At 34.0% G+C, this 14976-nt stretch overlaps 1 protein-coding gene across 1 annotated transcript; it reads left to right on the forward strand.

Annotated features, from left to right (window-relative positions):
* Nucleotides 1-812: 812 nt before the first annotated feature.
* Nucleotides 813-4656, forward strand: LOC118348788 (laccase-14-like). Its single transcript, XM_035691296.1, has 7 exons — nucleotides 813-1009; nucleotides 1213-1364; nucleotides 1603-1847; nucleotides 2004-2129; nucleotides 2494-3088; nucleotides 3562-3914; nucleotides 4272-4656. The coding sequence occupies exons 1-7, from the start codon at nucleotides 905-907 to the stop codon at nucleotides 4403-4405; spliced, it is 1710 nt and encodes a 569-aa protein (XP_035547189.1). The 5' UTR covers nucleotides 813-904; the 3' UTR covers nucleotides 4406-4656.
* Nucleotides 4657-14976: the final 10320 nt, after the last annotated feature.

A 14976-nucleotide genomic window follows, 5' to 3' on the forward strand; every position in this document is an offset into this window, starting at 1 on the left:
TATTGGCTGGTCATGATTACACCCTGGATTTATTAACTTAAGAGATCTACTTTAACTACAAACAGATCTAACAAAAATTAATTTACAAACTGATGTTACTTAATTTTATATGTTAATTAAATTGTAAAGTTTATTTTATTATAAAATAAATCTAACATATTTTATGAAGGCATGCCAATGTATAAATTTATTTTTATGTGATCTATTTGTAACCATAATGTAACGCTCAAATGGAAGATACAAATCATATGACCTATACTCTAAAATGACTAGTCAAAAATATAATTGAGTTCTCATTGGAACCTAATAAAGAACAAGAATTTTTCATTTTCAAATAATGTGAGATCACATTCACCACATACCCTTATCATTATCATATAGGGTATCACAATCTCCCTCCCTTAAATTCTCGATATCTTTGTCATGTTTGTCTGTTGTAAGTGGTAAGGCTCAAGTCCCATATTTTTTGTTGGGATAGACTCTGATACTATTTGTAATGCTCCAATTAAAGGCCCAAAATACATGATCTATATTCTAAAAGGACAATCAATAATACAATTAGAGCCTTATTAGAATCTTATAAAGAGTAAAAATTTTTCCTTCTCAAATAATATAAAATTTTATTCACTACTTATCATTATTTTTATCATATGGAAGGTTACGCATAACACTTCTTTTAATAGTTTATGCAATTTATTTATCCCATATTTTAAGGTGCATATATAATTTATTATTTAAACCTAGGGTGACTTGCAGATAGGGCGACTTGCAGATATGGGACTAGGATACGAGCTTGTACATCAATTCTTGTTTACTAATGGGATACGCGCGTCTCTGAAAAGTTCATCCTATAAATAAAGCTAAATGCCAGCTGAAAGTCGTTGAAGAAAGTCTGGTGGCAGATATGGAACTAAGCAAGATAGGCTTGAGCCTGGGTTTCCTATGCTTTTTCTTTTTGCATGGAGTTCTGGCTTGCAGTACTCGCAAAGTCCACCACTACAGCTTTATTGTAAGTACCGTCCATTATGATGCTATGTTCGTAATATATTTCTTATGAATGGAGGAGCGTGGCACGGTTTGATGCAGAAATGTTCTAATTATGGGCGTGGACCGAGGGTTTGATGCAGAGATTTCGATATCTGTGTGCGCGTGCGCGCGCGTGCTTGTTTGTTTGTTTGTTAATATGCTGCATTGTGCTGGATCTGGTCGCAGGTGAGCGAGACGAATTTTACAAGGCTATGTATCACAAAGAGCATGTTGACTGTAAATGGCCAATGGCCTGGCCCAACAATCCAAGTTCGCAAAGGAGATACTGCATTTGTCCAGGTTCACAATCACGGCAAATATGGTATTACTATTCACTGGTAACGACGTGACTCGCTCAGCCTTTCTCTTCCCTTGGATATTGTCGCTGATCACATTTTATTTCTTTGGATTTACTTCTTTTTTCTCAAAAGGTTTCTTCAGTTTGAACAGAAATCATGTCCGTTTTTAGAGTAAAGGAAGCTTCGGCTTGCATTACGACCCTGAAAAGGAATGCATTCATGATTGTCCAAACTAAAGTTTCAGGAAAACTAAGATAAAACTTGTGTATTAATGTAGGCACGGAGTGAAGCAGCCAAGAAATCCATGGTCGGATGGTCCTGAGAACGTCACACAGTGCCCTATTCAACCGGGAAAAAGCTTCATTTATGAGGTTACATTTACAGACGAAGTAGGAACAGTTTGGTGGCATGCCCACAGTGACTGGTCCCGAGCAACAGTCCACGGTGCCATTGTCATCTTACCTGCAAGGGGAACCACTTACCCTTTTCGCAAACCCGATGCCGAAAAAGTGCTTGTACTCGGTATAAAAATCAATATTTAAGAGATAATATTAGTACTATTGACCATATCATACTTACACATGAAAGGAATTGACCCCATATATTTTTTTGCAACACAAAAACTGTTAATGAGTCTATTTATCTAATTTTTCCTCTTTATATTTTGTACTCGTGCAGGGGAATGGTACAATGGAGATCTCAAGGAAATAATTGATAAGGCAACTGAAAGCGGTGCTCCTCCAGAAGAATCCACTGCCTACACCATCAATGGCCAACCAGGATTCCCAAATAATTGCTCCAAGGGTACCCAAATATATGAGAAATAATAGTTGTAGTCGTGAGTACATAAGTGTCGTACAATCACTTTGAAAAAAGTAAATAAAAATAGGACTTATATTAAAAAAATTAATTTTTTTAATAGTGAACTTCACTCTTTTTCAAAATGACTGTACGGTACTTATGCATTCCACGATTATAAGTAGCATTACTCAAAATATATCTATAGTACTTATACTAGAATTTATATCATTGTGAAATGAAAACATATATATATATATATTGATGATCAATTAAATCATGTTGATTAAAAATATTTAAACAGATAAAGAAAAGTAGAATTTAATTATTTATATTATATTTTTAACGTAATCGAATTTTTGCTTTGCAGAAACAACATATCGCTTACAAGTTCAACACGGCAAGACATATCTTCTACGTCTAGTAAATGCCGTGATGAATGAAGAAATGTTCTTTGGAATCGCAAACCACAAGATCACAGTTGTGGCCCAAGATGGTGCATACATAAAACCCATAACCACAGATTACATCATGACAAGTCCCGGACAAACCATGGACATCCTGCTCATTGCAAACCAACCTCCGAGTCATTATTACATAGCTGGGAGTCCTTTCTTCGATGCCGGTTTTATTGCTACATACGACAGTTCAAACACTTCTGCGATTCTCGAGTATACCGGCAATTTCGCTCCTCCAGCCTCTCCACCATATCCTTCCCTTCCAAATATACGGAACAGGGCTGCTGCAGACAACTTCACAAAACGTATAAGGGCATTGGCAAGTCGTGCACACCCCGTTAATGTCCCCAAAAAAATTGACACAAAAATATTCATGACGGTTGGTCTAAACGAGATGTTTTGCGCTAATGCATCATGTGGGGGTCCAAATGGTAATAAGCTGTCATCAAGCTTAAACAACATCAGTTTCGTGACCTCAACCATTGATATACTGCAAGCGTATTACAGGTACGTACGTATGTATATAATCCATGGTATTTGGCAATTACTTTATTTATTTATTTATTTATTTTGTCTTTTGTAATAGGTTAATTTACTTGATCTTATCACATAAGACTCTGCACCCAATATCACTGAATTTACATTACCTCTTAGAAAATAGTAATTTAATCTCGTTATGGGAAAGAGTCAGCCCCGTTTGATTGAATAGTAAGAGTGTTTCATCTCATCTTATTATTATAATTTTTTTAAATTTTCACATAAAATATAATAAATAATTCAACTTTTTCAAATCTCAAAATAATAATAATATTAAAAAATAATATTATAATAATATTTTATTCAACTTTTATCTAAAATCATCTCATCTCATCTCACTATCCAAACCGCAACTTATTCTACTTGTTAGCATTCACATGACTGACTTGTAAATTTAATTTTTCTTTTGGAACTAATATAGTTTTAAAACCTGTACTATATAGGGACTTGCCGGGTGTGTTCAAGAAAGATTTCCCGGATAAGCCGCTATATGTTTTTAATTACACGGGAGAAGTAGCTGATAACACATTATATCCGGTACAAGGGACAAATGTAACGATGATAAATTACGGGGCATCGGTGGAAATGGTGTTCCAAGGGACAAGTGTTCAGTTTGGAGAGTTTCATCCAATGCATCTTCATGGTTATAGCTTCTATTGGGTTGGGACAGGTTATGGCAATTACGATGAGACCACTTCGCCAAAAACATACAATTTGAAGGATCCGCCGGAAGTTAACACCGTTGGTCTTCCTAGGAATGGATGGGTTGCAATTCGATTCGTAGCCAATAATCCAGGTACACACTCTTATCTCTCTAGGACAAGGCCATCCCGATCTTCATTTCACTTGAAACGGATAATACTATATTTAGTTTAAAATATTGAGTGGCTGGTAATTAATTTCATCTATCAACAGATAATACTAGGAATTTCCTGTTAAAATGACTATTTTCTGTAAAAATGATCATTTACTGTTAAAATGAGTCTGTTTTTATCGTAAATAATCATTCTCATAGCAAATAATCCGTCACAAATGTTCATTTTTCTTATAGTGAAAAATAATATGTCTTCGACTTTCGTGGTCTTAATTTTGTTTTTACTTTTGTTTAGATGAGTTTGGCTGATCTCTTACAAGTATAGGTGATGTTTTTCAGGAGTTTGGTTTTTGCATTGTCATTTGGAAAGGCATGCGTCTTGGGGTATGAGCACGGTCATCATTGTGAAGAATGGACCGACCAAGGCAACAAGTATTCGACCACCCCCACCAAATTTGCCTACTTGTTCTTAGTTTTTTGAAATTCAATATCTCACGGGGATCAATGCATGCATATATAGAACGTGATATAGTTTGATATTTCATGAATAAGATCGGGATGAAGGGAAAATCCCGGTCGTTTCGACCATTAAGAATATTTTTAAGATAATGGTCCAAGCAGTAGCTAGTCGGTCATGATTCTCTCGGTTGTATGAATAATATAAACAATGTGAGCTTTTTTTTTTTTTTTTTTCTCCCTGTACAAATAATATCTTCATCCATCCAGATCACTAGCTGGTGAGAACTACTTGATCATTTTCATACCGGTTTACTGACATATGTTGTTTTTTACATTTCATGTTTCAATTAATTACACGTACGTCAGTCGACATAGATCATTTTCGTTTTTGTTTAGAGAAGTGTTACGGCCACAAAAAATTTTCACAAAAGTAAATTTAGAAATTGAAATGACTCCATATGATTAGTTACATCTACTTTATAATTAAAGTAATTTTATAATCTAATTTACCATATTAAATCACTCCAATTTATAAGTTTGTTTTAGTAAAATTCTTTATAGTTAAAATATTTCTCTTTTATTTATATATTGGTCAATGTCTTTAATTTAAGTCCTTATCATTTCCAAAAATTAAAGGGCCGGTGTATATATCACAAGAGTTACTTTACATAGTTTAGTTATCTTTACATACGATTCTCTCTCTCTCTCTCTCTTTTCTGTTGAATAAACACACTTTGTATCTCCAAGTAATAATCTGGAGTTCTCTCATATTTGCACTCTAATTAATCAGAATTGAGACATCATCTACCTCTAAATTACTAAAAATTAATAGTTTACACCTTCATTTAATTATAAATATAATTAAGATAGATTAAAAAAAAAAATTTTACTACTCATTATCTTTACACACTATACACCATATTTATTTTTATTTTTTAATTTTTTTTAGTTTTATTTTTTAAAAATTAATTGAATTATTCTACTTATTATCTATACATCATATATTTAATAAAAAAATAAAGATTATTTATAGTTTGTAGCACGTGATTTTTTTCTAAATATAAAAGCGTGTTGCTATAGTCACCGAAATAGTATCCCGAAAGATGTCTCGAAAAATGCATTTCAGTTTTTTATTTCTTATTTTTTATTTTTTTCATATATTTTTTTTAATTATTATAAATATTTTTTAAAAAAATAAAAAAAATTTATAACATCTTTAAAATATTCACTTAATCATTAAATTAAAAAAAAAAAAAAAACTTTTGAGAAATGTTCGGGACCCATTTTTTAAAGAGAAATGATACTTACAGTTATGAGTGTGTAAGTATTGTACAGTTGTTCTAAAAAAAATATATAAAATTCATATAAAAAAATTAATTTTTTAATAATAAATTTTATTTTTTTCAAAATAATTATATAATATTTAAACATTAATAACTGTACGTTGCATTACACTTTTCGAAATCCCAAGCATTTCTCAACATAAAATAAATACAAACGTTCAGAGGGTGCAGCATTTTTCTTTAAAAAGTTGTCTTTACACGATGCGCGTGACACTTTATTTTACTTTTTCCCTTCACCTCCATCGCTTTACTGAATCCAACCAACCAATTATTGACAGTATGGCCAGAGCTTGTATGATGTCAAATCCCAATAATGGAGTGCGTAATTGCATCGAGACAAGTTTCAGACAAATGAATGCAAAGTTTTTAAATTTTTTTAAATTATTTACACAAAAGTATATTTTATTAAAAAAAAAATGATTTTTTTTTTTTAAATTTTTTACGCTATATTCTTTAAGCGGTGGGTGTAGTACGAGAATGGCTCTACCGATCAATTGGTCTTTTTTATTTATTTTTATTTTTTATATTTTTAAATATTTAAAAAAATTCATAATATTATTAAAAAATATTTTCTTAATTATTAAATAAAAAAATTTAAAAAAAAATTATCTAAATCATATATCAGAGTAGCTTTTCTCATATTCTTTCTCATCGTCTTCGCTTTAAGCAAAAGTAAAAAAAAGCCTTGAAATCCTCTAAAGTTATAATATTTGATTGCAAGACTCAGTTGAGTTCAGCTAAACTTAATCTAATTTTAAGCCGAGTCTAACATATAAATACTAACTTTTAAATTATTAAACTCATTTCAACTCAAAACCTCCTTACACGTAGGATCCACAACTTTTTTCAACTTAATACATTTTTATAACTGGGATCTACAACTTTTTTTAACTTCTCATAAAAAGTACTAAACTCATCTTAATATCCAAACACACTTTAAACTCAGTTTAAATAAGCTCTACATAACTTCCTTCACTACTCAACTCACTATTATTCATAAAAAATTAAACTTAGCTGAGATCAGATCAACATCCAAACGCATCCTAAGTTTCCAATCCATGTGGCCGTGTAGAACTTCTTTTAGAAGAGTTAGAAATCTTAAAAAAAAAAAAAAAAATCCCGCCTAGGTTTTAACGAAGAAAGTTTTACAATCCAATATGTTAAGTATACTAATTTATATTTAAATTTATTTTTATAAGATTTTTTTCTTGACTGAACATGTATTTTTCTTTAACTTTTACTTTATAATTGCTAAAGATTATACAAGCTAGCTAGCATTGAACAGCCGCGTCAAAATATATAGCATCCCGCGTGCACCTCCGAAGACATTAATATACATAGCTATTGCACAAAAGCTATGGATTACACAAGATAATAGCTAAAGTAGTGTGTTGCAGATGAGAAAAGTAGTCATGTAATGATATTGACAGCCTTTGTTTTTCTCCTTAGCTAGCTAGATCTGTACGTATGATAGAATTATATATATGCATGGTATAATACACTTGGGTAAAGGAACATTATTATCGTGGCCTCATGGGAAACCACGATAATTAATGTTTCTTTAATTTACATGAGCATCATCATCATAATTAAGTGCATGATATCCAATGCACGCCGGCCTCAAGCATGCATGCAGATTTTAACAACAATGGGATAAAATGGCCGTACTCTCACATCAATATCTAACCCTTGTATGTCCACCTTCCGGTCCTCCGGGTGCAGTAGGTAAGAGCTAGTCCTCTTAATAATATCACCTAAATATGCGTTAGGTCAATGTTTTTAATGATATGGCGCGCCATATATGTAAGTCATGTATATAATATATATCACCTAACTCATGAGAGGTCCCCCCAAACAAAAAAGAAAAAGACAAATGTAAGGGTGAAACGATTCACATATATCATATACAACAAGTTTTCAAAAGTGGGCAGTTGCACTAGCTAGCTAGCTACCCTTCTTTGGCTGCTCTTCACTCTCTTCTCTAGCTACTCATTCTTGAAGAGTGGCCAGACATCATTTTCACAATAGAATTGGAAGGGAGAGATATTCAATATTACAAGAAAATTATTTTTTTACTGTCAGTTATTTTGGTATAAAATAATTATTTCTTATTAAAATGAGTCTATTCTAGTTATACACAATCATTTTTATCGTAAATAATTTGTCATAAATACTCATTTTTTTATAGTAATTATACCCATTTTCTAAGCTTTAAGATCGACTACTGTTGATCTTGGTATATATATTGGCCAACCTGGTGATCTGTACAATAATAGTTCCAAAGGCCGGTATATATACAAAGTAAGATGAAATAATAGTAAAATTAATAAATAATGAATAGGGGTTCATATAATATAGAGAGGCAAAGCGTGTGCTTAGAAAAAATGCTTCGTTGGAAAAAGAAATATCACATGAGTTGGAAAAAAAATTAAAAAGAAGCACCAAATTACCATTAGGAAAAACTTCAACGGCCAGTAATTTGACACCATCTCAAAAAGATATTATGACTATTTGGAACAATATTATTCGATCCATCTAAAATATTGTCAATTCGATGGACATGAATATTATCAAAGGTGGGAAGAAGATCATGACACTTTGAGAGTATTTTTTATTTTTTTTTTCTTCAAATTGGTGGTCAACTAGGTCAAGATCAAAGTCAACAGGGACGTGGTGGCTAACTAAATACAGGTGACTGGCCGACAGATGAGGTGGATGGGTTGGGTCAGGAGTGGTACGGGCTTAATATACGAGCAACACTCGAAGAGTCATATGGCAGCTTGAGTATTTTGAAAATATAAGTATACGCAGAACGAAATGCAACTGTCAAGTGGAATATTAGAACCGACATAGCAATTGTGGTGAACTGTCAAGAAAACAGCAAGTAAACACAAATGGCTTCTACAAAAAGGTTTGGATCATCATATCGGGCTATCACATTGGATCATCATATCGGGCTATCACAAGAATACACCAGGCTCCACACTCAACATATATAGTCGCATATGGACTTAATTCATTAATTTGAAAAGTGAGAATTTTATATGTGTTTACGTTTGTGTGTGAAAGTGGTAACATATTATTTAAAAAGATATTTAAAAAACAAAATCTCAAGTTTTTCAATAAAAAAAATATATATAAATGGGCCAACCATTTATTATCATTACACATTGAATTTTAGAGTTTTTTGTTATACAATTTCCTACATGGTATGATATCAGATCAGGACACCATCATGGACCCATGGTGCCTGATCTAGATAAAGATTCATTATGATTTTTTTGGGTGGATTTGCACTGTTTTGTTACTCGGGAAGCACCATATAGAAAGTTCGCTTAACATTCCACTCGAGCGAAGCTTAGACAGAAAGCTCACTCGACAGTGGGCTCAAGTGAAGCCTAGGCAGAGAATTTGCTTGATAGGTGCTCGAGCAAACACCAGACAGAGAGTTAACTCAAGGCTCGCTGGACATACAACTAGAGTGAACATACGAAAAATTTCACCACCTTAGGGTTTTTTCACTACATTGAATGAGGCATATAAATATAAAATGTTGAAACGTGAGTAACAGGCATTTTTTCAGCAAAGAGAAAGTGAGGTGATAGAGAAAGTGGGAGAGCTTGAGTGAGTGAAAATCTAGTAATTTTCATAACGCACTTCAACATTCTTCTGGATAAAGTTCCATGCAGCTTTGTGGACGTAGAAAAATTGCCGAACTGCATAAATCTTGTGTTATGTGTTTGTTATTCTCTATTTTGCTTTACTAGTCTCGCATTATTGTTTCCCAAACAACTGGTATCAAAACTTTAGCCTCCGGATTAAGTAAGAAAGATGACTGGAGCAACACTGAAGCTGCCGGGAATAGAGAAGTTTGACGGTACATATTATAGATGCTGGAGAATGCAGATTGAGAATTATCTGTACAAGAAAAAACTCTAACTTCCACTACTAGGGAGAAGCCTAAAAGCATGGAAGATGCTGATTGAGATCTATTAAATTGATAGGTTATGGGGATTGTTTGGCTGACTCTATCCATATAAGTTGCACATAATGTTATTAAGGAAAAGATCACAACGGATCTGATGGCGGCATTGTTTAGGATATACTGAAAGCCGTCAGCAAATAACAAGGTGCACTCGATGAAGAAATTGTTCAATCTGAAAATGTCTGAAAGTACGTATGTTACCCAACATTTGAATGAATTTAATACTATTACAAATCAATTGTCAATTGTCATCTGTTGAAATTAGATTTGATGATGAGATTAGAGCATTGATTTTGTTGGTATCATTGTCAAATAATTGGGCAGCCATGAGAATAATTGTAGGTAATTATGCTGAAAATATCAAGATATTTAAGATTTAATTCTTGACAAGGAGGTACGCAAGAGAGATTCTTGCGAAACCTCTAGTTCAAGTATTGCCCTAAACATTGATTCTAGGGGCAAAAGTTATTATAGGAATTATAAGAAGGGTAGATCAAAGTCCAAGAATTGGGGCATAAGCAAGTGAAGATCTGGGTAGCAGATTACTTGTTAAGAAAATAGAGAATGACGTGAAAAACGCTACAACTTAGGAATTACCGGAAGCTCTACTTCTTACAGTTCACAACTCTGTTGATGATTGAAGATTCGATTTAGGGGTTTCCTTTCACACCACGTCACGCATAGAAATTATGCAGAACTATGTTGCTAAAGATTTTGGTAAGGTATACCTAGTCGACAGTGAGGCACTGAGTATAAATACTCATGGGAGTAGAAAATGTTGATTTTGTACTCTTGAACAGGAATGTGTGGACCTTGCAAACAGTTAGACACATTTCCTAGTTAAAAAAGAGTCTGATCTCTGTAGGAAAACTTAATGACTATGATCATTCAATGGTTTTCTCAAAAACCACTTGGAAGGTTACCATAGGAGCAGTGGTGTTGGCTCGTGGTCAGAAGACGGGTACTTTGTACATTACAACAGGATCGAGTGACACAATTGCTACCACTACAGCTGAGAATCCAGCATAATTGTGGGATTGTAGACTTGGCCACATGAGTCGGAAAGGGATGAAGTCACTTCTGTCATAGGGAAAGCTATCAAAATTGAAGTTAGTTAATCCGGTCTCGTGTGAGAGTTGCATTCAGGGCAAGAAGAAAAAGCTAAGCTTCTTGAAGGGTGGCAGAGCACTGAGATCCAAACATCTAGATCTTGTTCACACTGATTTATAGGGACCTTCCCCAGTTAGGCCTGTAAACGAGCCGAGCTCGAGCGAGTCTGGGGTGTGCGAGCTCGGCTCGTTCACTACTCGAGCCGAGCTCGGGCTCGGCACGTTTATCAACCGGACAAATGTTTGCGTCCGAGCTCGACTCGTGTGGCACTGAATTGAGCTCGAGCTCGGCTCGAGCTCGGTTTTGTCAACGAGCCGAGCCCGAGCTCGACTCGAGCTCGGCTCGCTTATTACAGAATTTAAAGATTACAATATTTAATATAAAACTGAAATAAATGCATCAGTAAAATAATAAATCAAATACAAATTTACATCATAAAACTTTCAAGAGTATTATGGCTATGGACCTATGGTACATTAAATTACATTTTTAATTTTTACATCATAATGGAACTAGTGAATAAAAAAATAATTTACAAATTACAACAATAAATTATGAAATAAGATACATTATGATAAAAACAATGGGCTATGAAACGAATGAAGTCCTCATTTGTTGGTGAATGGAGCTATAAATCTTGACATTGTTGCCCTGCAAGCTGCATACACTAATACACTAAAAAAATTGAAGTTATTTTTAATCCCTTGCTCAAGTATTGTTAACTTAATAATACTGTCAAGGGATGTTTGACAGAAAATGCAAAACTTAATTTGCTTAAAAAATCAATGACATCTCTAACAAATTAGACAGTACAATTATACAAGCAATCTCATAAACAAATATGTGCATTAGGGATTCAGACTCATTGAAATTTGAAATCACCATGACAAAGTCATGGAAGTCAGCAAGATTACCACTGAACAGATCCAAAACAACGACCCAGCAATAGGCATGACTCATATAAGCCAGACAAGTGAGACAACAAACTGTTAGGTAGACAAGTTGACAACTTCAATAGGTATAGACTAAGCAGTTACCAGCCATTCAGCCACAGTTACCATAAGAACAATCGAATCTGCCAACTAGCAGGCAACAATATGCAATACTCAATAGACATACACTAATACCACAAACACAAACCAAATAAGTTATCAAAGAAGTTATAAGTTCAGTAACAACTTGACAACAAGTTACCAAAGATCAGCAAAATAAGCAAGACAACCAAGACAAACAACTGCAGACTGCAGTTACCAAAAAAAGTTCACAAGAAGTTACCACAGTCCAACAAAAACAGCTAGAAAAAATCAGCAGAGAACTAACCAAAACAAGTTCACAAATCACAACAAGTTACCAAAGTTCAACAAAATCAGCCAGACAATTGCAGACTGCACTAACAAAAATTAATCAAAATCACAATGACAGGAAAATACCAAACTTATACAAAATCTGGGTTCACCATGACAGAATTCAGCACGTACCCAAATTTTAAGAAAATCACCATGACAACCTGCAGGCTGCACACACTAATAGAATAAAAAATATTAATATAATTTTTATTCCCTTGCATCATTACTCAAGTACTTTTAACTTGAAAATATTGTCAAGGGATGTTTGCAATGCAAAATTTAATTTGCCATTTAAAGAAATTTAGGAAATCTAGATGGTGAGGAATTAGAACTTAGAAATTACCTGAATTGTTATGATTCATATCATCCCAAACAAAATCAGATAGAACGAAACTGTCCAAATATCAGATGTGTTCTAATCATATAGATTAAACAATACAAACAAGATAAAACCAGAAAGCTACCCAAATGTTCCATAGATTAAACATGATAAAAAAACAGAATCTGAGTTTGTATGAGCCTATGGCTATGGCAAGAGAATCTGAGTTTCTGATGGAACATCCTTCTATTGACAAGAAAAAAAAAAAAAGCATTAGTACTTTTGTAAATAAATTAATAGGCTGCAGAATAAAATAGTAAAAAAGCAACATGCAGTTAAAATAAATAGATTACACTTACAGAATTTGTTGATGATCTTTTAAGCCCATATAATGCTCTAACCCAATCTGACCCACATAACAACATCTGGACAGTTTCAGTTGACAATGAAGCTCGATGAGGATCAATGACTCTGCCTCCTGTGCTGAATGTCGATTCTGAGCTAACTGTGGTAATTGGTGTAGCCAATATATCTCGGGCCAATTTGGACAAAGTTCGAAACTTAAGACTATTTGCTTTCCACCATTCCAAGGCATCGAAACTTGCATCTGAACCCTCTTCACAGATATATATACTCTCCTCTAAATAATTGTCCAGTTCTGATTTACTAGGTTGCACGGTATCAACACTTCTAACAAAAGATTTAAATAATGACTGGCCACTCTGCATGTTTCTCCCAATACTTGAGGAACAACTGGATACGTTTATTCGAGCATTTTCCTGCTCTCTTTGTGCCTCAAGAGTTGAATTGTATTCATGAACATACTCATCATATAACTCATGCAACACTTGAGAGACATAATCAATATTCTTAGAAGCGTCAGAGTCTTGATAAATTAAAGGAAAACAGAATTGGATCAGGACCATTTTGAATCTAGGGTCTAACACCGCAGCGATTGCCATCAATAGATTACACTCCCCCCAATATTTGTCAAACTTAGCAGTCATTTTCCTTACTATTGATTTCATGTATTCATTCTCATCTCTACTCTTCTTACCTAAGATGTCCTTCATTCTCCATACTTCAGAAAGGAATAAGTTTGCTGTTGGGTAATCACTTCCGGATACAATATTGGTTACTTCATTGAAAATAGCAAGTAGTTGACAAATATTTTCAACTTGCCCCCACTCTTCAACTGTTGGAACCCATTCAAAACTGCTATCTCTATCACCATATCTAGGAAAAACTTCTTTGAACTGAATTGCAGCATCCAACATTAAATATGTGCTGTTCCATCTTGTAGGCACATCTAAAATCAGTTTCTTTGAGGGCAATTGCAACTGTTTTGCAATTTCACTAAACTGTTTTAGCCTACTCTCTGATGCTACCAGATATTTTATTCCATCTCTCACACAATCAACAATCTCCCTAATCTCCCCAAGTCCATACTGCACAAGTAAATTAGTTATATGCGCACAACAACGTACATGAAACAATTTCCCTCCTACAGACAATGTTTTCTTCAATCTAAAATTATCCTTCAAGATCCTAATGGCAACATCATTAGAACTTGCATTGTCAACTGTAATTGAACTAATTTTATTCTCAATTCCCCAACCTTGGAAACACTTTTCTAAAGCATCAGCAATAAGAAGGCCAGTATGTGGAGGTGGCACATTACAAAAGTTCAAAACACGCCTCTGAAGATGCCAATCAGTATCTATAAAATGACATGTCACTACCATATATGAAAGTTTTTGACAAGAAGTCCACATGTCAGTTGTGATATGGACTTTGTTAACAGGTTTAAGCAAAACCTTTAACTTTGTCTTTTCAGTCTCATAAGTTATCATGCATTCCTTCTTTGCAGCAGCCCGAGACATTTTTTCCCAATATGGAGTGTTTGCACTCATGAACTTATTAAATACCACATGCTCCATTAAAGAAAATGGATACTCATGGTAAAGTATCATATGAGAGGCAAGCTCTCGGACCCTACTACGATCATAGGTAAAGTTTGAGACAGTGAAGCCACCATCTTTCTCCTTAGACTCAACTGCTAAGACTTTCTGTTTTTTCTTAGACCCCATATATGGCAAACAAGTTAGCAAGTGTCTACGTAGTGTAGTCGTAGAACTTGATCGAGATGCTTTAAACAAAGATTTACACCACTTACATTGAGGTTGTTTAGTCCCATCTCGTTCAAGTTCGACAAAATCATTCCATACATTGGAAGTCCTCTTCCTCTTTTTCCTTTCATTAGCTACTGTTTGAACTTCTGTTTGGCCCTCAGTAGAGACAGTATTGGGGGCATCAGTATTTGCAGTGTCTCCACCATCATCAGATATGGGGTCTACATGGCTAATCCCAATAGAGTTTTCATTTTCATATTCCTCCACCGGATCAACCAAATTCACATGATCATCCATTTGCTAGGATCTAATATTTTTAAAACACAAAACCATAAACATAAAATAAGCAT

The sequence above is a fragment of the Juglans regia genome, chromosome 6 (genome assembly GCF_001411555.2).
Source record: "Juglans regia cultivar Chandler chromosome 6, Walnut 2.0, whole genome shotgun sequence".
NCBI lineage: Eukaryota > Viridiplantae > Streptophyta > Magnoliopsida > Fagales > Juglandaceae > Juglans > Juglans regia.

Bases quoted from the DNA above. Each gene is read 5' to 3' on its own strand.
- LOC118348788 (XM_035691296.1), top strand. From the start codon at position 905: ATGGAACTAAGCAAGATAGGCTTGAGCCTGGGTTTCCTATGCTTTTTC. The intron at 1,848-2,003 runs GTATAAAAATCA...GTACTCGTGCAG, and splicing joins CGAAAAAGTGCTTGTACTCG to GGGAATGGTACAATGGAGAT. The intron at 3,915-4,271 runs GTACACACTCTT...GATGTTTTTCAG, and splicing joins ATTCGTAGCCAATAATCCAG to GAGTTTGGTTTTTGCATTGT.